Genomic DNA, 24267 nt, shown 5'->3' with positions numbered 1-24267 from the left:
GAAGGAAGCATACACATTTGCACCAATTTCGTATTGCTTGGATGAGGCCTATTACACAAATTAGATGCACAAATTAGATGCGCATGCACAAAAGGAGAGAGCACCTTCAATTGTGCATGCATATTTTTTGCACTCTCATTTCAAAAAAATATGCCATGATTTAGGAACCTCAAGGAGAGAGGAAGGAGGCAAGGCAAGCCTGAGGGTCATGGAGGACTCCACTTTCTATGAGAAGGTTGTTTTTCTTTGGACCCAATCAATTGGCCTATCTTCTATCTTTTTTCCAGTGAATGTGAAAGTGTTGGGCAGACTTAAAGGAGAACTTTCCATTTTCCATGAGAAATTGAGGGGGCATGCTAAGGACATCAATAATAAAATAAACTTGCATGTTGCATGATGCACGCACACATTTAGGCTAGGCAATCTTTTCCAATGCATACATGTCATTCATTCAAGTATCGATTGTTTGAAATCATCACATTACCTTCCATTTGCATAGATCAACAAGCATACCTGTTTAAGCATAATCATTTTTCTAACATTCTTTTATTTAGGAGCACTACATTATTCATAAAATAATCACAACAACAAAAAAATTGAAGACTCGTTTTTTCGTCACGATCAAGAATAAAGATCATGTGTGCCATACATTCACAAAACAAGGGCACAAGAATGCATGCAATGTAACAAAAAGGACTTGCCAAAAAATGTGCAAGCTCATGGGAACAAGTGTTACAAACCAAAGAAGATATGGAACATCATCCTTGTATTTTTTCTTGCTAAAGAACAATTTTCCTTGGTTTAAATTTAGAAAGAACACAAGATGTACATGAAAACATCTAGCAACTCTTAACCATTGAGGTATACACAAAATTCCTATGGTCTGATTTTTCTTTTGCCAAAAACAAAAAATAAAAGGAGTGACCATGAATGCATAAAGGAGTTCCGCTTTAACTCAAGAACTAGTTTCAAAGGTTTCAATTATGCTGAGAGCAATTGGGTGACAATTCCAAAGTATCTAGGATAAATAGTATAAAAAGGGAGGCCATGATTTGGTAAAGAGGAGTGTTTGAGAGCTTTTTTTTGGTCTCATGAAAGCTTTAAGAGAAGAGAATTTAAGGAATTTTTTTAATGCATGTGTGGGGGTAAGCAGTTGATTTGTATTGAGAGAGTAAAGGTTAATATTCAATGGAGAGAGAGAGAAAGAGAGAGAGAGAGAGAGAGAGAGAGAGAGAGAGAGAGAGAGAGAGAGAGAGAGAGAGAGAGAGAGAGAGAGAGAGAGAGAGAGAGAGAGAGAAGAGAACTTGGTTCATTATGCACTAAAAAGGTTACATGAGCACATTTTTTAGGGGTCTATAAGAAGAGAGAAGAAGGGCTAGCCCGTTATATCCTGTTATGAAGGTTTGACCTCCAAACAAGTCATCCAATGATTGAAGAAAGGAATGACTTAATAGTCAACATTAAGATCAAGGCATAAAGAATGGAGGAGTAAACATAAAATCCATGCCATCTAGTGCACAATTCGACATTATTTTCAAAGGTATCTATAATATGTATACTTTGTCTCTTCTTTTCTTTTCTTAGAAACTATTTCCTATTAAGCTTTATGAGTGTGCTTTTGTGCTCCTTTGTCATTCATTTTCCTAAGGTTAAGAGCGTCATTTTCATTCCAATTCAAACAAACTTTCCTTAGGTTTTTTGTATGGATTTTCCTAAAATTTGAGTGTAAAGAAGGAGATTTGCATTGAAAGCAATTTAGCTCCATTGAAAATACTACAACTTTGTTGTGTTACTCCTTTGCAACTAGTTGGTACTAACAATGACTTAAATTATTTTTTCATGCTATGTGCAATGCTTTGAAAGAGGTGTAATAAGTTATCTTTAGTAAGGGGATAATTTCCAAATTTACAATAATTGGGGATTTTTTTAAAGCTTGTCAATCTTGCAAATTAAGAGTACGCAAGTGTGAGTTGTGTTTTCTCCCTTCTCTTGGATTACCCTCTACTAATCTAAAGTTATTTTATGCTCAAGAATTCTTTTAAGATGAAGGCATTGAAAGAACTTTAAGTTATGCGATGTTTTCTGTGATGTGAAATTGAGCAATTGGGGAGTTTTTTTATTGATTGTTGCTTGTAAGAGGTTTCAAGCCTTCAAAAGAATTTTTATGGCTAACTATTTTGGAACTTTTGTTGTGACCCCTTGTGGAGTACGGTGTTCTTGAGGTAGTAGTATTGAAAACGACCCTATACCTCCTTTTTCTTGCAAGATTGAACATTCCCTAGATCCATTTCTTCAAGAATTTTGTTATTACATGATATTTTGGGTTTTGGTCAAAATATTGGATATAAGGACCATCTTGAAGTTGTGCTACTTGAGGAAGTAACATATTCTGTCAGTTTAAAGAGTATTTTAACTTTAATCATCAAAGTTTAGATTGTGGCTTGAAGATTAGTTTGATACATTTCTCTAAGATTACAAATAGGCACATCATTCTCTAAGAACATTGTGTTGACACCTTCTCGATTTCTTTGTGCTGGTTCAAGTGCATATTGTTTTTAAAAATTTCACATATGTTGACCCTTCTCGCTCTTTAGTGTTGGATTGTCATACGGTTTCCCCTTGCATATCTCACACCGAAGTTTGTCTTTTAAAAAATTCAAACATAAAAAATAGCATATCTTTGACTTTCATCAAGATAATATTTTGTTTTTCCTTTTATGTTTTATAAGGTGCTTAATCAAGATGCAAGAGTACATTCAATCATAGAATTATAATTGTCATGGATAGATGTAGATTCTTATGATAATAGGATACACAATAGTAATGGACTCCATGTAGATGTCAAACCATAGGACCTCATCATTAAGATCTTCTAAGTAAAGGAAAACTATAGCTTCTAGGAAAACATCACTAAAATCATATGCCATAAGTTGGTATGATTATACACAAATTTGAATTATCTTGGGCAACATAATGTGCAAGCATCATTGGCACTCTAACAATATGTTCAGATTATGGAGTAATCAGAGTGCATCATCAAACCATTGCCTCACAAATGAGTAATAGATATACATAACAAATGCAAGTTTTGACAGCTTTGTCAAGCACTGTCCTCATTCTTGCATGCCAACAACATAAAATTGACATCATAATAACAAAATGTGTGCCATGTCATGTAAACAAAGATTGAAACAAGCAAGCAGTTGCCCTCTTGCCAGACTACACAAAAAAGATTATCCATGGTGCTGAACCGTTATAACTAGAGCTTCTAAGCACCATTCAGGTGTCCATCTCGATCTCAAGAACAACAATAGTAATCACAAATAGAACATTGGATTAACGATTAATTCTTAACAATCATTTGGTCTCTTGGAATGATGCATCACTTGCTCATCGATCCACGAGACTTAACTTGATAATATCTACCATGTCTCATTTGTTCATATTTAACATGATGCATAATCTAACTATCAAAAATTACATCACAATAGTGGAACATCTACATCCAAAGATAGGTCTTTTGTCCTTAGCTATCAATCAAATAAAAAGATTATGGAGCTCCACCGTGAAAGGTCCTCGTTCAACCCATTATTACAAATAGAAAATGAAGTAGGTCATACTTTGCTCGACAACATATTCGAGCCTAGTCAACATGACATGCATTCGAAAGGACCAATCAACATGAGTTTAAAGAACAACAATCAACTTCTAGAAAGAAAAGTAACATTTAAAACAGGTGGCTTACCTGAACAGGCTCATCCTTCCCAGATATCACACTGGAGAATACATTATTCCTATTTCTCTTTCCACTTGGTCATGGTGCGTATGATGGTAACATATATCTCAATGAATACATCAAGATGCACACTTTGTCTATACCTTGCACATCTTGTATCCTAATATTATACCAACTAAAACAAGATGTGCTGACTCGCAAATAGCACGAGAATAGCTTGCTTATAGAGAGACATCAATAACTACAAGCAAGCAAATAAGAACATTTTCAATGAGGAAGTGGTCATATATATACTTTGCTATAGTATACATGCATTAACACCATGGTTCCCTTCTTGGCACTGACATAACTTGAAGGATCTTATCACAATGGTGAACGTGTGGGACATGCCCCCCTTTTTTTTTTACGTTCACTACAGATGAGGTGACAAGTATAAGGTGGGCTAAGATCAACACATTGAAAGACATTTCAAAGGAGTTCAATCTAGAATTCTCATAGAAAGATTACCCTATTGATTACACTATCTTCTTTCACACAAGGTTCCACCTATTTTTCAATGAGTATATCATTGGTAAAGTCGCTTGCATGGGATGCGTCCAGCATCATGTGATCGGGTACAAGATTCAACGTAGGGGCTCATTGCATGCATATGTCATCCTATCGTTGCATGAAATAGACATCGGCAATACAACAAATGAGATTTACATATAGGTTGCATCGAATGATTAGTAATGTAGCTTGACACATAAATTAAGAGCCCTCATGTTGGCAAAACAACTTTGTAAGTGTCATCGTGCTTCACGTATAATTGGTACTAGCAACCATGAAAAATGCAAGTATAAATTTTCTTTTTTTTCTACACAACAATCCAAAACCACTATAAAACCCAATGATACATCTACTGCTATCTCGGAGAGGAGCACCACAATGTTCTACCATGTCACCTAACATTACTAGTCTTGTGAGGAGCCCACATGAACATTTAACGAGTAACAAACTCATCCATCTCACTCTACCTACTCAAGTATGCAATGAAGGTCGAGCCAATGGGTAGATTAAACATTTGGATAGAAGATGCCAAGAGACTAGATCTGCAAGCCTTGGATTCGAAAAAGAAAAACTAATCTCCATCACAATACTTTCCAAGCCAATGTTTCCCACCAAAGCTGCCTTGAGTTGTATGCAAATTCCAATATTGACAAGCAGTGAGGTTGTAAAATATAGAGACACCTCCCCTACTAGCATACGACAAGAAAGCTCACAAGAACATGGAACACGATCATGCATCCCCTGGACCTATACTACAGTCGACCATCATGATTAGACAACCTAACATTCTACAAGTACCACAAAAACTACATCACTAGTAGTACATCTACATCTGATCTCGAAATCACTCTATGAAATGCTTATGAAAAAATCATCCAACATTACCAAAAACTAGTACATTTCACTAATTTTCATTCGAACCATCAAACTTAAGGTTTCTTCTTCAACACATTACTACAACTAATCATGTTTAGATCTGAGAACAAGCTAATAAGCAATGAAAACACAAGACAATCACTATGTAGAGTGCCTACTCTGTGAACTCATGAACAAGGAAGATCTCGAAATGTACATTGTCGAGTATACACAAAGATATTTACTCATATCGGACCCAATCCACTAACTAATGAATATAATCATCCAAAAAATCTCATTCATTAAAGACAACCCAACAATATTCACAGCATCTCCAACATCAACTGAGAATTGGAACAGGATTGCATCAATACGAACCAAGATGTTGAAGTTGACAAAAGAGTTCATAACAATATCTAGCACTACTTTAACAACAGAATAATAAACATTCTATAATCAACTCATCCACGTAATATCTTTGGCACACACATCTTCAATGGCATATAAAGCAATGGGAAAAGCTTGATTATACGCTATTATAATTACAATCTCATTGCCAAGAATAAAAGTGTTTTCTAACAACAAGTACAAGAACGGCCACATGTAGACTATAACCTCTCCACAATGATCCACTATCAATTTAAGATATTGGTTCATACACTACAATATCTAGTATCATTATTACAAGGGACGAATGAGTGATTCATTGCAATGAGAGAAGCAAACACAATCATCATTGACGAGATATCAATGTTGACATGACCAACATTTAACATAATTGTACACTAGATAGTCAGTGTCTACCAAGGCTCTCTATTCGATCCACTTAATGAAAAGCTCATGGCATTGTTTGGTGGCCTTGCACAATTGTTATCGATTTGTAAATATCAATCGAGTTTTCCCAACAATGTTTCATCATTTCATTAGTATGTTGGACATATAGACAACACCACAACCTCCACACCTTAGTGCAACATATTGCTGACCTACCATTCCTGCAAGTGATTACACACCAATATCCAACCAATGAAGAGATACAAGAATGCCTACATGAGTGCATCATTGATGAGAATGAAGGCCTAGATTTCATAAACTAGAGGGCAACAATCATATGCATACAAAATAAAGATGTCCAAAAGTACAAACAAACACAACCGAATAGCCAAATTTGCAAACTGGTTATAAGACAAATGACCATTTTGACATAATAAACAATGAAATGATCTCTAAAATCCAAGTCACAATTCAATCTACCAGCCAATAATCAACATTGTGACATAGCAAGAACCAATGCAAGGCACTAAATAGCAAGTAGTAACACATCGGCATTCTCACTAAGAATTATATACACAATCATTAGTCACAAATCACAAGCCAGAGTTGCCCAAAAAACACTTCTACACATAATGAGTGAATTCATGCCTAGACTACTCTACAAGATACTATCTCACGTAACTAAATGAAAAAACTTGCCTATAGTTAAACTTTCAAATCCATCTGCCTTTCCACATTACCATATACAATATTATGAGTCACACATACAAACAAGACATTTCACCGCAATTTAACATACACCTATGTATCATGTATTTCGAAAACACCACCTGGACTTCTTTCAGTAAGTAGGAGAAACAAGAATTCAATTGTTCCTTTTTCAAATATTATTACTTTAATAAAAATAATTTTGAATACAATAACACAATTACTTCTCGTTTTTACAATAAACACTTGTAAAGGCAAAGATGACTTCAAATGAGGTACACAACATAAATAGTACTACTTCGTATCTATACAAATCAAATAATGTAAATTCATATAACCACATCAAACCATACACGCTAATGTTCAAGCTATACATTCAAAACCACAAGATCACCCGACAATAAATCGAGCACCATCTTGTTGATGCACATCATAAGTACTTAATAACAAACTAATGAGAATGGCAACACCTCTAGGCAAAGACTGTCAACATATATCAACAACTTCACAAATTACAACCTCCAAATTTTGGTAGGCACATCCAAGCATATACTCAACAATAATTATCTTGGAGAACACAAAAGAATCACAAATGGTACAAACCTTGCCTATCACCTTCAATATTTTCTTTTCCTTAGAATCTAACCTCACTAAAACAAATGCATCTCATATGTAAGACTCATAAAACACATACTTGATAGATTCAAACTTCAATATGAAGATGCAAACTACAATCCTCTACAAACAGTTATTGCCCAAGTCTTATTAGACACAAAAACAAACATCTCTATATACACAATTAAGATCCTACACTAGGGATTCAATATCTCGCTTGAGGCCTTAACAGAAGTAATAAAAAGAAGTTTAACTATATACTAAAAACGTACATGAAAAAAAGCTATACTCATGGGGGTAAAAAGTATGTCGTGACCATCAAAAAGATCACGTACTTACTCAACAAAGAAGTCTACAATCTAATCCATGGTACCCAAAGCAATCCATTCAACACAATCATATACCTATCAGGAAACTACTAACTTATAGCTTCTTTTAAACTACAATACCTTTAACCCGAAACAAAAAACTCTCCAACAACGATAGCATTCCTTGTAGAAGAGCAAAGTCTAGCAAATCAACAAGAAATCAAACTTCTAATAGCACCAAAACACTAATCTCAACTAATGTGAATGCTACCACCAACTCAAATATAGCTACATCATCCAATACCAACTCCAAGCAATATCTACTTAACAACATAAAGAAATAAGACCGACCACTTCATCTACAACATTAAATGCAAGCAAAATGCAAAGATCTATATAGACCACATAATGAATATTGACAAAAAACTCCTGCAATACAAAATAAAACTTCTCAAAAAAATGAAAAAAGACATCCAACCATTTGAAAAAGAAAATTAAGGTCAACATTGAGGTGACAACCAATAGCATAGACAAAGCCACGAACTTCAAGCAAGTCATGATTGTGAAAAAAACATGCAACTACTACAAACTATAATAATCTATGCAGATACCTAGTGAGATGTAAAAAAACAATATTTGAATAGAAGAAACTTGATTTAGCATAATAATATATTATATATGATCTAACCCACACTTCTCGACACCGAATAAATAAGCACAATTCCTCCACTTTCTACATAATCCGTGCATTTCAAAAATTTTCATTTTGTTCCTTAAGCTCCCATCAAATATTCAAAACCTTCAATAGAATTGCTAGTTTTGTTGAGATATCGAGCTCCACTCGTGATACGCCAGGGTGACCGTTGTATATTTATGTCACCGACTTGTCAGTTGCAGACGCGGTTGGTACACCGCCCATGAATAATAGCTACATGATAGCTATCCTTATCTACTCTAGTTCGTGGCTCAGTTAGTATGCCACCTTAGTTAGTTGAGTTTGGTTTGAGACCCATATATAGGGTTCTTCTATTTCTTTGTACTTGAGTTCTTTTGGCTTACACAACTAAGAAGAGGAAAACTGTTTTCAGCCTCCACCCTTGTGTGTCTTCCCCCATTGTGCAAGCAAGAAAGCTTCAAGCGAGACTCCTTCCTTCTCTCCCACAATCTTGACATGGTATCAGAGCCTTGTTCGTGGTAAGGAGCTCAAGAAAGCAAGCCAAGCTCGCGGTGGTCTAGTAAGAGGAGCAGTGTTGCTTTCATTTCCTGTTTTGGGAGCAGATCTCTGCAGGTAGCACAGCCGGAAATTGCAGGAGTGCATTGTCTCAGGTTGAGACGCCCTTCGCGGTGAAGCAAGAGGACAGTATATGCTGCGGGAGAAGGGATTTAGCCCTCGGCGACCTTGTTTTTTTGATTTGAGGCCATTTCGGGGCCTGTTTTGCAGACGGAAGTTTTCTGCACGCACTCAAGAAAAGGCTCAGTTCTATGCTGTGCGACCACTGTTCTACAGGTCGGTGAAAAGTTACTGTAGAAATTGCATCGTATGCTTGTGCGCAGAGACATTGGGAGTTTCAGAATCATCCTTGGTTCCTGTTTATGCAAAATCGTCACTAGGAAGTGACTGTGTGGTCAAATACCACTTTCGCCAGTTTTGCAGATTTGCCCTTGTGAGGGTGAAGCTGTGTTTTTTGCAGTGACAGAATTTCTTGCAGTATTCTGTAATGGCGTCTGATTCTCTTTCACAGATTGTCACTGAAAAGCTTGACAAGAACAACTTCCAGGCATGGAAGTTTAGAATGACGAATTTCCTTATGGGAAAAGGATATTGGGAATTTGTTGCAGGAAATGAAGAAGAACCAGTTCTTCCTGATGTTCCCAATCAACAACAAATGCAGGCATTTAAAACATGGCATGAGAGAGCCAGGAAAGTTATGTATTGGCTGTCTATCAGTATTTCAGACTCTATGATTGTGCATATTCAGGATGCAAGTACGCCAAAGGAGGCATGGGATACTTTGTCAAAAATGTATAGCACAAATACGCAAGCCAGGAAAATGCAGCTCAAGCAAGAGTTGCATAATGTGCAAAGAGAAAGTATGAGCATCAACGACTACCACATGAAGGTGAAGAAGATTGCAGATGCACTTGCTTCCATTGGGTCGCCAGTGGAAGATGATGATTTAGTTTCCGTGACCTTGAATGGTCTAGGAAAGGATTATGCACAGTTTCGGACATCCATTTCAGTTCGTGAAAGATTTCCTGATTTTGAGGAGTTGATTGCTCTTCTAATTTCTGAGGAACAGAGAAATGGTGGTGCATCTTCTTCAGGAGGAACTTCAAAAGAAGCTGTCTTCTACTCAAATGCTGGAAGAGGTAGAGGCAGAGGTAGAGGAGGCCGATTTGGAGGCCGTGGCAGAAATCAGAATATGCAGCAAACTCAAGAAAACCAGTCCTATGGAGGAGGACGTGGTAACTCTAGAGGCAGGGGGAGCCAAAGAGGTCGTGGTGGATGGCAAAGAGGCCAAAATGCAAACAGTAATGTTGAATGCTACTACTGTGGTAAAATGGGTCATATGGCTAAAGACTGCTATAAAAAGCAGAATGACATCATGAATGGAAAACTGCAACAAGGGAATTATGCATCTTCTAGTAGACAGGGTGATGACAGAAATGAGCATTTGTTCATGGTGCAGCACATGAACAATTCTATGACAAGTGCAGAAGAAAGCAATGATGTATGGTATGTTGACTCAGGTGCATCAAACCACATGACAGGTCATGCAGAATGGATGGAGGATGCAAAGAAAATGGAAAAACCAGGATTTGTGGAGACTGGTGATGATACTGCACATCCTATTGTGCAGATTGGAAAAATTCCCTTGTCTATGCAGGGTGGGAAAAAGAAATACCTGTCCGATGTATTTCATGTCCCGAATATCACCAAGAATCTGGTTTCAGTTGGTCAAATGGTTGAACAGGGCTTGCAGGTCGGATTTAATCCTCATGGATGCTTTGTTGAGGATATGAAAAATAAAGGTCGCTTGATAGCAAAAGGAAAGAAGAAGGGCAGAATGTTTACATTGGATGCAGACATGTCTGAATTGAGTGCAGCAATGTTTGCACATGGGACCGGTGTAGTTGCAGATATTGATATCTGGCATAAACGCATTGGTCATGTTAATGTACAGCGACTTAAATCAATGCAGGCCCAAAATATTGTTGCAGGATTGCCCAAATTCAAGGTTGCAGAAATGCATAAGGTATGTGAAGCCTGTCAGTTTGGAAAACATGCAAGGAAACCATTTCCTAGACATGTTCAAGAGAGTGAGAAGCCATTGGAATTAATCCACTCTGATGTGTGGACTACTAAAGCTGCATCTCTTGGAGGCTGTCATTATTTTGTCACTTTTATTGATGACTATAGCAGAAAAGTTTGGGTGTATTTTATGAAAAAGAAAAGTAAAGTTTTTGGGCATTTCAAAACTCTTAAAGCTATGGTTGAAAAAGAAACAGGCTTGCAGATAAAATGCCTAAGGTCAGATGGAGGGGGAGAGTACCTCTCAAATGAGTTTGCAAAGTTCTTGCAGGAGCATGGCATAAAGCAGCAATATTCATGCAGTTATACCCCACAACAAAATGGAATTGCAGAAAGAAAAAACAGGCATATTGGAGAGGTATCTCGTGCCATGCTCAATGAAAAAGACTTGCCAGATTTTTATTGGGCTGAAGCAGTTGCTACAGCAGTCTACATAATGAACAGGACTCCCACTGCAGCAATACATGGAATGACTCCAGAGGAGAGGTATACTGGTAGGAAACCAGATATTTCTCATTTGAAAATTTTTTGTTGCATTGCCTATGTACATGTGCCAGATGAGCTGAGATCCAAGTTGGATCCAAAAGCTGAGAAGTGCATCTTTATTGGTTACTCTCTGCAGCAAAAAGGGTATAGATGCTATAACCCTTCTACTCGTAAGTTTACAGTGAGCAGAGATGTTGTTTTTGATGAGATGAGTAGCTGGTATAAACCAGTAAATGTGATTGATGATGAAGATGCACAAAATGGTAATGCTACACAGAATTCACAGCAGCAGTCACAAAATATTAGTGGACCTGGAGCGTCCTCTAGCAGTGGTTCACATTCTTCGCCATGGACAGGCAGATTGAGATCAGGAGATTCTTCTCGAAGCAATGCAGATAGTGGTATGCAGGTATCACGAAAAGGAAAAGAGAAGGTTGATCAGCCCATGTTTGATGTGAATGCAGGTCACTCTTATGTGGATGGTGAATCCAGTGGCTCAGAACAGAGCATTGATGATGAGTTGGGTATTCCTTCTATTGTTACACCTGGAGTAAGGAAGACCAGGGATGTTTTGAGAGCACCTGGGAGTGAACCTACTTTGCGCAGGTCTACAAGAGCTAGGTATCCTGTGGATAGGCTGAAATATGATGGATTTACAGCCATTCACTATGCATATATGGTCAAAGTGATACAGGAACCAGAACCCACATCTTTTGAGCAAGCCATGGGAAAAGAAAAATGGGAGAAAGCCATGGATGAAGAAATGGATGCCTTGGAAGCAAATGCTACATGGGAGTTAGTACCTTTGCCTAAAGGTAAGAATGCAATTGGCTGTAAGTGGGTTTATAAGGTGAAGCACAATGCTGATGGTTCTGTGAACAGATACAAGGCAAGATTAGTAGTCAAGGGGTATGCACAAACATATGGCATTGACTATGAAGAAACATTTAGTCCGGTTGCAAGGATGGCAACCGTAAGAGCAGTCATTGCTATGGCTGCATCAAAGGGATGGTCTTTACATCAGATGGATGTAAAGAATGCCTTCTTGCATGGTGATTTGCAAGAAGAGGTCTATATGGAGCAGCCACCAGGTTATGTGCATGCTCTTCATCCTGAGTTTGTTTGCAGGTTGAAGAAAGCCTTGTATGGCTTGAAGCAAGCACCTAGAGCATGGTCTGACAAGATAGGACAGTATCTTGTCACTATTGGCTTTCAGATTTCCAAGGCAGATTTCTCACTTTATGTGAGAAAAACAGAGAAAGGTATTATGCTGCTTGTCATTTATGTTGATGATTTGATTATGACAGGTGACAGTGATGAAGATATCCTTCATGTGAAAATGCTATTGAAGCAGAAGTTTGAGATGAAGGATTTGGGAGAGCTGCGTTATTTCTTGGGCATTGAGGTGATTAGATCACCAAGTGGGATACAGCTCTTGCAGAGGCAGTATGGATTGGACATGCTGTCCAAATATGGGATGACAGGCTGTAAGCCTATTTCAGTTCCTTTGGAGCAAAATGTGAAGCTGAGCACAGATGCAGGTGAGCTTCTAGAAGACCCTACTATGTATAGACGCATAGTAGGAAGTTTGATTTATATGACTATTACCAGGCCAGATTTGAGCTATGCTGTTGGATTGGTAAGTCAGTTTATGCAGGCTCCAAGGAAACCACATTTGGATGCGGCTAGACGCATACTTAGGTATGTGAAGTCCACATTGCAGTATGGACTATTTTATGAGACTGGGGTTCAGATACAGTTGCATGGATACACTGATGCTGATTGGGCTGGTAGTATTTCTGATAGACGATCTACCAGTGGATATGTATTCTCTTTTGGGAGTGCTGCAGTCACTTGGAGCAGCAAGAAACAGCCTACAGTTGCCTTGTCGAGCACAGAGGCTGAGTACAGGGGTGCAGCAATGGCTGCATGTGAGGTAGCTTGGTTGCATAAGCTACTTTATGATATGCATCAGTCTACAGATGGGCCAGTTGTCATTTATTGTGACAACATGAGTAGTATACACTTGGCAAATAACCCAGTCTATCATGCTAGAACAAAGCACATTGAGGTGCATTATCACTATGTGCGAGAGAGGGTTTTACTAGGTCTTATTGATCTAGTTTATGTCAGCACAGAGGATCAGGTAGCTGACATATTCACGAAGGCATTGGGCGCAGAGAAGCTGCGCAAGTTCAGAGACCTGCTTGGTGTGCAGGAATTGGGATTGAGCTCGAGGGGGAGTGTTGAGATATCGAGCTCCACTCGTGATACGCCAGGGTGACCGTTGTATATTTATGTCACCGACTTGTCAGTTGCAGACGCGGTTGGTACACCGCCCATGAATAATAGCTACATGATAGCTATCCTTATCTACTCTAGTTCGTGGCTCAGTTAGTATGCCACCTTAGTTAGTTGAGTTTGGTTTGAGACCCATATATAGGGTTCTTCTATTTCTTTGTACTTGAGTTCTTTTGGCTTACACAACTAAGAAGAGGAAAACTGTTTTCAGCCTCCACCCTTGTGTGTCTTCCCCCATTGTGCAAGCAAGAAAGCTTCAAGCGAGACTCCTTCCTTCTCTCCCACAATCTTGACAAGTTTTTCAATATCTATGAACGAAATTTCTTACCTTCAATTCATGTTAACTATTTTATAAAAGATTGGCAATCCCAAAACAAATGTTTTATATTCACTTTTAGCAACAAGTAAAGTGCCCTTTTTCAAACCATTCAAAGCCTACCATATTGTTGTACGTATCAACAACGCCCTTCTGCAATTGGTCATACCAATCCTAGCCTTATCAAACCCTTGTAACCATTTATACTTTTAACTTAACAGTACGCTCATCATAAATACACCTTGTGATTCTCTTTACTCTCCACACTTGGTTAAAAAACTTTGTGGAGTCTTTGTAAACTAAGCCTATCCTCAACAAAACCTTTGTTAAACCTCTAGTAGTTACCCACACATAAACAAGAACCTGTCACTTTTCTCAACACATGGTAACTCAATTTAATCTAACAATCAATTAGAGAGCTAGACTATGATCCACATCAAAAGATCAGCCTTGTGGCCCTCGGGTTACCGAGCTAGAGTCAAAACAAACTCACAATTCATTTTCCTTTTTTATCCACAGCATGGGTGCAACCAGTGACTTATAATATCAATTTTATAAGGTTATGTAATGCCCTTGAGATAAGAAGTTTGCTAACTATTTCTCTAGCTCAAGTGATTTACTAATAGTAGTTCCTTGCAAACCTACATGGCATTATCACCAACTCTACTACCTTCTAGACTCTAGTACAAAATCTACAATATCGAGTTACTTACAAACTTCACATTCCTTCAAGGGTACACAATTTGAGGTATATGGACCATGGTCCGGAAAAATTGGTTTAGTTAGGGGAAGAATACCTTACAATCAGAATCTACCCACATCAACGCTGAGCTCTATATTTTCAACGTTCCCACGCTCCATTCACTGGTTAGTTCACCACCAAAGTACACTATGAAATCCCTTGAATTAATTCTTCCATCCTAGGTATTATTCAACAAATCATATGGGGCATCTATCAAGGTCTGCACAAGCAAACGAATTGAGTCATGAGGAGCCAGCCACAAATTATATGGGGATCATCTCTCAAGATCTGCACAAGCAAACAAATTGAGTCATGAGGAGCCTGCGACAGTCATGTCGTTATTGCCGCTTGCATCGAATCATCAATACATCCCTAGACATACAGGAACATGTGTATCCTTGCTTACAATTCCACAACTAAAAGGCTTTTTGTTGATATATCATTGTTCGTAGAGACTCCATGAAATTCCACTTCTTACACTTGAAAACAATTAAATGTTGGGATTGCATAGCCTTGCCCAGCATGACTGGAGCCCATATCTATTTTGGTGCTTTGAAACCCACCAACACTCCAACTAGTAAATGTATTTGCACATATTTCACTAACTATGCTTGACTTTTGTTAGGACTTTACTCACATTAAAAGGTTCTTAATAATACAAAGCCCTACCATGCGTTCCAAAAATTGTTAACACATCTGTGATGCACAAAAATGTTCCCACAGCAAGGTAGCTTAAGGCTTCATTCCACTATTGCTTGAGTCATCATTTTCATCCTCTTCCCACGGCAATTCATGTCTTGGTTTACCATACTTGTCTCGTAGTTGCTTGATTGGGATATAGTCACCAGCAGAGTCCATTCCATAGAAGAGGAAGGCAACATAAGGATGCTCCAACCGATCCTACATTCGCCCAATTCATGCACATGTTTCTGAGTTCTACATCCTTTTCTGCATGATACAAAGATGAGAAGTATGCTTACCTTGTCAGATTCTTGAGGAACAGTTAGATTCTCTTCAGACACTGCAACACCATTCATTACAAGAGAAATGAGCACCAGAAGCCTTCTAATCTAAATAGCATTTCAACATTCTTATTTAATAGTAGATCCACACCACAAGCCTTCTAATCTAATCCTTATCATGCAAGTTTGAACTTCCAAATTGTAAGCCTCTTTTCTTTCTTTAGTTTAGTGCATCGTGTGACACTCTTCATAGACACCTTGTCAAATAAAATCTGGTTTCACAATCTTCCATGTGTAATGGATAATCTAGATAGCCATATGTATCACCTTTACCAAAATATCTTTCTCTTGTGCTATTCAATCTATTGGCACATTGGGATGCGTTAAGTTGCATTTTGTACTGGTCACAAGAAAAGCCTTGTTTTATTTGGAGAGGTTTTTAGGTTCTTATTTCAAGAAATGAAGCTTCTAATAAACTCATTTCAGTTTAAAAACTAAGGCAACTGAACTCAAAGGGAATAGAAAAGAAAATCTCATAGGTTGGCCACTCCCACAAAAGAGTCATGTACATTGGCATAATAAAGATGTAAAGTTGAAAGACTATATTGTCAAGACATTAACAGAGTGATTAGGATGGTCATTGTGAGATTGAACACAAAGAGGAGTTGGGTGAGCCCCATATAGCAACTAGCCACAAAGATAGCACTCTTATCAGACACACCTCTTGCACCTCTTTGAGGAAGGACTCATTACAGCAGGCCCATCATACATGGATAAACACCTCTCACATAGCCTTCGGTGCACCATTGGTCAGATTTGTATTTCATCACATCAGCTATAAACGGAGACAAAGTGATACAAAGGCATCATGCCAGAGGACCAGATCTCCAAGTTGGAGACAAGATGATATGAGGTTCTCATGCAAGATGATCAGATCTGCCAGTTAAGTGGAATAGAGGTAAGAGTTAGAGAAGCATCACATATGAGGTTTCACTGTCTACTATGAGATAAGAGGGAGATACCAATACCTGTTTAGAGAGGGTCTAGCAAGATTACACAGAGTCATGGAGTACAAGCATCAAAGGTGCCTAGGGTCATTCTTTCTCAAGCTCTGACAGCACAAGGAGACACTCTTAAGAGACAGACAAACAGATCCACCTAGATAGAGGGTGATAACCAAGGCTCCTCCCACACCAGTGTCCACCTCCCCAAAGCCAGGTAGTTCATCCTCGTAAGGGATCACCTTGGAGTAAGTCATGTCCCTCTCTGAAGTGAGACATTGGCAACAACCAGCCATCCTCACCACATCGACAAATACAAGCCATCATTGCTTGACAAGGACCAAGATACCTCAACCCCCTTATGCTAGAACAGCTGTAGTAGCATCATATGAGGGAGATCCCAATGCATAGAATTACAAACTTTCTACACATCAACCTGGAGCAACAAGACATCCTAATTTGTGTGGTTACTACATTCAATAGCAAAACCTACATTGCCAAGCTGTTAATGATTGGTCTTCTGGGAACAAAGCCTTACTGGACATGATACAAATGAGAACAAACTCCCTTGAGCCTCTCAACAATCAGTTTTGTCATGATTTTGTAAGCAACCGCATCAAGGTATTGGAACGCAGTTAGTAAGTGTAACAATTTTACAAGCAATCGGCATCAAGGTATCGGAACACAATTCACAAGTGTTTCACAAAACTGCTTTTAGGAATCAACTTAACCAATAGAGACAATAGTTGCATTCAGTTTCCAAAGGAGACGTTAGCTGCCTTGAATGCCAACCATGATGGATGATAAACAGCCAAGTGTCTTGCAAAGCATCCTTAAATGCTAGGTAAATTTCTATTGTAAGGCCATCCCATCCAAGAGAATTCCATTTCGACACACACATACACATATAGGTTCACAGACACACACATGCACATGCACAAACTTATTTTAAATTGTGTATTCTATTACTGAAAAAGTGGTAGAATACTCTGGGTGAGTGCAGCCTAAGAAAGTTCAAAAGCACACATGGAAAAGATCATATCTCATGAGATCTATCGAACTCTTTAGTGTACAAGGCTGTCAACAAGAGATTGGCACAAAGATCTTTTAAAGTAAGTATAGCCATCAGGAACACTAGACTCAAAGGTAGCTAGGTTGTGGAGTTTCCATATCCTCCAATCCAAAAGCACACCCAAGATACCCAATACACAGGATCTTCTTGAATTCCTTGCGTACTCCTGGAGATAATTTAATCAAATGTAAGAGGTTTACATCTGGTTTGACTTCGCAAAGAGAACTTGCTAAATCAAAATCATGATAGGTAGCCAACTCTCTCTTTTCTCGCCAGACCATTCTTTCTTTTGGTCTCGAGACCGGCTTTGGTGCTTCTTTTTTAGCTCTTGCCTTCTTTCTTGGCACTTCCTCATCCTTCTTAGGATCGAATTTTCTGTTAGGCCTTAAAGGTCCCCCTTCCACGCTAGGATTCAGGACTTGCGTCCCCTTATCCCCTTGCTTACGGTTTCCCTCGACCGGTTTTGCATTATCTCTATCAACCTCTTTAGCCTTTTGGCAAGTAGCATAAGGCAGTCTGACTGGGAAAGATCCAAAGAGCTAAACAAACTTGCTAAATCTAAAAGAGAGACTCTCTATCAAGCATGTGACCGATGGCATGTGGCTGGAGATGTTCTCTCTACGTACATTTTTGTGGAATCTCTGTTTTCAATATTGTCAATCCATGCTTGCATCAGATCCATGATTTGTCACAGAGGCACACCTATACACAGATAGATCCCCTCCATGCAACAACCTGTGCTCTCATAGTTCACTGCTCTGCCACGTGATGAACAGTCAATCACACTATCATTCCATCCAATCTCGTTACAACCCCCTGTCATCAAGTTTGTATGTCATCCACAAGTTTCCAAACAGGCGGGTACATCATTTCCTCTTCTTTTTTTTAATGTGTAACAGTTTTATTAGACACCATCACAGCACCCTACACAGGAAGAGCTTGAAATTCAGCAGTTCATCCCTGGGGTTTGAACCTGGCTTCTCAAGCAACCTTGCCTTCTCTATCCTCAACATCTCCTCCTCACTCTCGGTCACTTCTCTCTCTTCTTTTTACTAGGGTTTTCAACCTTAATCCCAGATTTTAAACAAAGCCTTAATTTTCCATTTTACAATCGCCTTTCTCTTCCCTTCCCTTTATATCCTTGACATCACTGATGGCCAATGTTGACATTCACATAGACAATTCTGGCTAACACAATGATTGATCACAAATGAATTTGATGAAAGATGTCAATATACCTCAGCAACAGGGTGATGCATGAAAAATGTGCTCATTACCTTGCCCAACGTTGCAAAGTGGACTCTGCAGACATTAAAGCACAATTTAAAGATGGATTCCACTTTGAGGACAGGGAAGTATGTGCTCATTCTTTATGATGGCTCAGTCATCCTAGACAATAACATCTTTGATGCATGTCTTGTCTGAATAATATTGCAGCACAGCAACTCCCTGAAAAGAGTTGACCTTTGTTATTTTCCTTTGACATGTAGCCCTTGGTCTCTGAAGTACCAGACGAAAAGGCAGTTGTCTGATTTTAGCCTCCTGTCATTATCATCATCATTGTGGCATACATATCATGTTATCAGATATTCTCACTGTTCTGCTGCCCCCTCTCTTCTCCTCATGCATATCACCTGTTGGGGTTATGTATTACCTGTTCGTCTCAGCCATATCATTCCCTGGTTCTGTTTTCCCTCCTCTTTGAGAGTGTGTGAGAGGGCTTCAGGTGTTCCAACAAAGTCGTACAGTCTTAGAATATTATCTGCATTACATATAGCAGTCTTGGAAAGGAAGATGTGTTCAATCTTTTCATGGTTCCCAATCTTTGTTACATACATTATTGACAGCATATGCAGTGGCATTCAGATTTCTGATTCTCATGGCCATGTAAGGGGTTCACCAATCTCTAACTCTACAAAAGCAAATGGGAAACCTTGTCACAAACTCTTGGATTGTGATGTATTATTCTCTTCTATCCATAAAGGGACAATTCAGCAGACAATACCCCTACTTGGATGAACATCATATTTCATTCTAGATGGCCTCATTGTGAATCGTGATTGTATAAACTCAGCAGAAGTTTGATTTACAGTGAACAAAACGTTTACTCCAAGTTTGCAAATGCAAATTTAAAAAGAAAGTAAACACATTACTTTTAGGAGAATTAAAAAATGCTTAATACCCTACTAAGTGAACATAAGCATTGACAAAATCTTCATTTACAGAAATCAACAAAAAATGCATACCATAAGTGACTAATAAGTCCGGGTCTGCCTTCATGTCTACTAAGACCTAGAAGAATCAAAATTTGGCAACCTATTAAACCTCTCTTTAAGACATAATAATCATCATAAATTGAATACTCATCCTTTCAATGGTGTAAAGAGATTTAAAATCACTTGCTTGTTTATCAAAGGCAAACAGCATATAATGATTACAGGCATGCACTGACAAACAAAGATCTTGTAAAAGCTATCAAGCCATGTCAATAATAGTTTGGTGATCACCAAGTGGCTGATTTATAATAATGAGAGACCTCAATGTAAGACTTGAACAATTTGTTGGGGCACAAATCATCCTACATGGAATTATTCAGCTGATCTCTCTCTCTCTCTCTCTCTATCTCTCTCTCTCTTTTTTTCTTTTTTTCTTTTTTTTCGTAAAAGGTAATTGTATTAATTACGAAAAAAATACAAGATTACTGGATTACAAGATACATGATGACACAAGGCCATCATGTGAAGAGGTTTTCTCTTTCTTTCTCTTTCTCTTTTTTCTGATTACAAGATACACGAGGGCCGTAGGCCAACGTGTGGGGAAGCCCCGTAGTAATGCACTGAAAAGGTTACACCAATCATGGCAACGACCCAGAGACAATTGCCATATGCCACGGATGCAAATCCTCCCGAGGGAGCAACTCGGAGTGTCGGATGAGATCTAGCTGCCAATGCAAGAGCCCTTTAAGCCTGGCAATATGTCGCGGTACATTCGAGGCCGAATCAAAGAGAAAAGCATTGCGCGTGGTCCAAATGTGCCAGCATCCCCAATATCTGAAAAAGTGAAATAAGATCTTCTCATGCAACTGTGGCGGTGCGGGATACTTCGGGCGCACAAAAACCCAGTCGAAAGGAGTTAGCGAGGACCCCACCACCGCGCGCCAAATGTGCGACAAGAGTGACCAGATATTCTTGGCGAGCGGGCAAGAGAGAAAACGATGTCGGGCTGATTCCGCCGGTGTGGTACAGAAGAAACAATTGCCATTCGAGATGCGACGCTTGGCAAGGGCCGAGGCCAGAGGAAGACCACCAATCATGACCCGCCAAAGAAAAACCTTGCATTTGAAAGGTGTCTTATTTAGCCAGCCCTCCATAAGCGTTTTCTGCCACCATGACAGCGATTTCCGCAATCCCCAAATAGTATTAGCTTTCTCTCCCAGCCATTGGTGATCTTGAACAAGAAGATGATACACCTGATTAGTAGAGGCCTTTTCCAGACTCAGGCGGCCTGCAAGGTCCCAGTCTTGCCAAGGGCGATCCACAGCCAAGGCAGGAAAGGGTTGCCTACCCTGAAGCTCCGACGAAAGCTGCTCCCATAAATCACGGTATCCACGCGGGATCTTGAAGAGTCGCCAAGCAGTCCGAAACGATACGAGGACATTGCGAGTGGCAAGGGTAGCATCCGCAACCGACGTCACACCTAAACGGGCCATGCGATTAAATCTTGGTCTGAGCTTATGTTTATCTTCCCATGAAAGGAGTCTCGATACTGCCAACAATTCCAGCTGAAAGGAGTTAGTCTGCAAGCGGTCCCCTACTGGGTGCCAACGGGCCTTTTGGAGCACCACTTTCCAAGAGCCGACCAAGTGCAGTAACAAAGAGGAAGAGGGACAGGAAACACGAGAGTCAGCATTAAGGACATGCCACCAGGAGGCCCGAAGCCGTGTGTTGCCATGGCGGAGCCCGCTGTCCTCAAGAAAATAACGGGCTATGATGGTCCATGGGTGATGATCCACACACATGGCACGGAAAAGGGACCAACGGAGAGCTAACATATGAGTGTGTGCATCCAAAATAGCTCCACCACCCATGCGCTTAGGGGTACATGCATGTGACCATGAAATCCACGAAATGCCGGCCTGCAGTGAATCCTTCTTCCACAGCATGAAACAGATGGGATGAGTGAGGGCCTTCAAAGTAGTAGGCGTCCATGGCAACAAAGGCAGGAAATACGTTAGCATTGGTAGCATGATTGTCTGGGCCACTTTGAGGCGGACATGGAATGGCCACGCTTGCGACTTCCAGTACATAAACTTCGCCGCCAGTTTTTGTGAAATCCACTCCAGCAGGTCTTTTGGCCGTATATCCACCCCCAATGGGTATCCAAGATGCCTGACAATGGAGCCACCGGAAACCACCTGGCCTTGCCAGCCTAGGGACTGTAAATCAGTCTCCGTACAACTGAGAATGGCTGACTTAAGGGCATCGATGCGAAGCCCAGAGGCCTGACCAAAGAGTGTCCAAACATCTAATGCCCTTCGAATGTTGTCCCTGTCCGCCTGCAAAATCATAAAGGTGTCATCAGCCAAAGATTGGCTAACGAAGTGTTGACCCAACGGAAGAGACAGCCCGGCCAGCTGAGCAGAGGCTGCCATGGAGGATAACATTGAAAGGACCGGGTGAGTCGCCAGGGCAAAGAAGAGAGGGCTCAAAGGACAACCCTGTCTGACCGAGCGTGCAAGGACAAATGGCTCTGTAACCCCACCATTAAGCATAACTCTGGAGGAAGCCTCAGCACTAATGGTGTAGATCAATCGGGACATTCGGGTACCAAAGCCCATAGCCGACATGAGGTCTGCAATGAAAGACCAGTCCACATAATCAAACGCCTTTTCCAAGTCCAATTGAATCAATACCACTTCCTGACCGGAGTGCCGCGCATAGTCAATAGCCATTTACACATTTAAGATATTATGCAGAATGTTGCGGCCCTTAATGAAACCATATTGGAGAGGATGCACAATAGCTGGAAGGTGCTTGTGAAGCTGATTCGCCAGCACTTTGGAGTAGATTTTATACATGGAGCCCATCAAAGAGATTGGTCTCTAGTGTTGCAACTTTGACGGCGAAGGGACCTTTGGAATTAGTTTGATAAGGCCTTCTTTCCATGAGGAGGGCATGACCCCCGTTTTCCACACCTGCTAAAACATGGCCACCAATGGCTTCACCAACTGCGTGGCCGAGGTCTGAAAGAATTCATTCGTGAGACCATCCCAGCCAAGACTTTTATCCTTCGGCAGGTGCAACAAGACGTCCATAACCTCTTCCTCGCAAATATCGGTCTCCAACGTGGCTTGCATATCAACTGGAACCTGCTGGCGGACCAGATGATAGAAGACCGAGCGGGCATGCGTAACCTGGCTAGAAGGCGAGGAAGAAGAACCAAGAAGTTCCATAAAATAGTTTCTGCACATAGTGACAATGGTCAGCGGATCCATGACCATGCGACCTTCCAAATCCTGGAGTCTGGTCATATTTTCGCGAGCCGGAGACGCATGCAAGGCGCGAAAGAACTTATGAGACTGGCAGGCGCTATCTTGCAATGTGTCCGTCAAGTTGTGCAGCTTGGCCTGTTGATAAGATTTCAACTGAAACACTTGAATAAGATGGGCCAACCGCCTCTCCAGAGACAGCAGAAAATCATCATCAGGGGAATCCAGAAGCAAGGAACGGACCAAAGCCAATAAGTCTTCTGCTGCATGTCGACGTCGGCGGCAAAGCGAGGCATGATGGATCCCATACTGGCGAGCAACCCGCTACACATTAGAGAGCAGCCGTGCAAATGAAGGCAAGCCCTCAGAGGCGAAGTCCAATAAGAACCTCTCAATCAGCTGCTGCATATAGCCCTGGAAAATTGAATGCTTCAAATAAGAGGAGTTGAAACGTAGAGGGAGCCTATCCAGCAATTGCACAAAAGGTGCAATAGAGTATGCCCGCATCTCAAGCTGGAGGGGGAAATGATCCGACAACGCATATTGCCGCAAAACCTTCATTTCCAGCATCTCGGGAAGAAAATCATCGCCCTGCATGATATACATTCTGACCAGTCGCGACCAGGTAGTTGCATATTGTGCGGAATGAAAAAAAACCCTGAAAAAGAAGAGTGAAGCCACGACCAAAGATCTTACTTGAGTACGTGCAAAGCAAAGGAACTCCACACCCGGCTTTCCGGCGTATCCATTACCGAATGCCCTGAAGTGGACTGAGAAGAGTCAACACACATATTGAAATCTCCCATCAAAAACCCCCTTCGGCCGAGTGACATGGAGCCCTGCAAAGTGGACCAAAGATCCCGTCGGGATGCGGGATCATTCGGAGCATAGAGGCCCAACAGCCATAAAATCTCTCCTTCAAATAAGACTTCGATCACCAAAAAGCGGCCCTACACATCATTTTTAACAAGGACAGGTTGATATTTCTCATGGACAATCATCAGCACGCCCGAATAGTGCGTAGCATGGGTCCCTGCATAA

At 40.2% G+C, this 24267-nt stretch overlaps 1 protein-coding gene across 3 annotated transcripts in view; it reads right to left on the bottom strand.

The window, feature by feature from the left end:
• Positions 1 to 15299: 15299 nt before the first annotated feature.
• Positions 15300 to 24267, bottom strand: part of LOC148039893 (uvrB/uvrC motif-containing protein) — a 93454-nt gene continuing 84486 nt past the window's right edge. For 2 of the 3 annotated variants that reach the window (XM_087695065.1, XM_087695064.1), the window contains 3 exons: positions 19985 to 20030; positions 15684 to 15724; positions 15300 to 15603 (listed from right to left, as the gene is read on the bottom strand). In XM_087695065.1, the coding sequence (XP_087551191.1) occupies positions 15436 to 15603; positions 15684 to 15724; positions 19985 to 20030 (255 nt within the window). In that variant the 3' untranslated portion in view covers positions 15300 to 15435. Of the gene's footprint in view, positions 15652 to 15683; positions 15725 to 19984; positions 20031 to 24267 lie in introns of all 3 variants that reach the window. The other variant, XM_087695066.1, reaches the window with a different exon arrangement.

The sequence above is a fragment of the Lygodium microphyllum genome, chromosome 2 (assembly GCF_053477565.2).
Source record: "Lygodium microphyllum isolate KBCC chromosome 2, Lygodium_microphyllum_v1.1.10, whole genome shotgun sequence".
Classification (NCBI taxonomy): Eukaryota; Viridiplantae; Streptophyta; class Polypodiopsida; order Schizaeales; family Lygodiaceae; genus Lygodium; species Lygodium microphyllum.
Note: the sequence above shows the minus strand (reverse complement) of the source record. Positions and strands in the feature narration are given on the sequence as shown.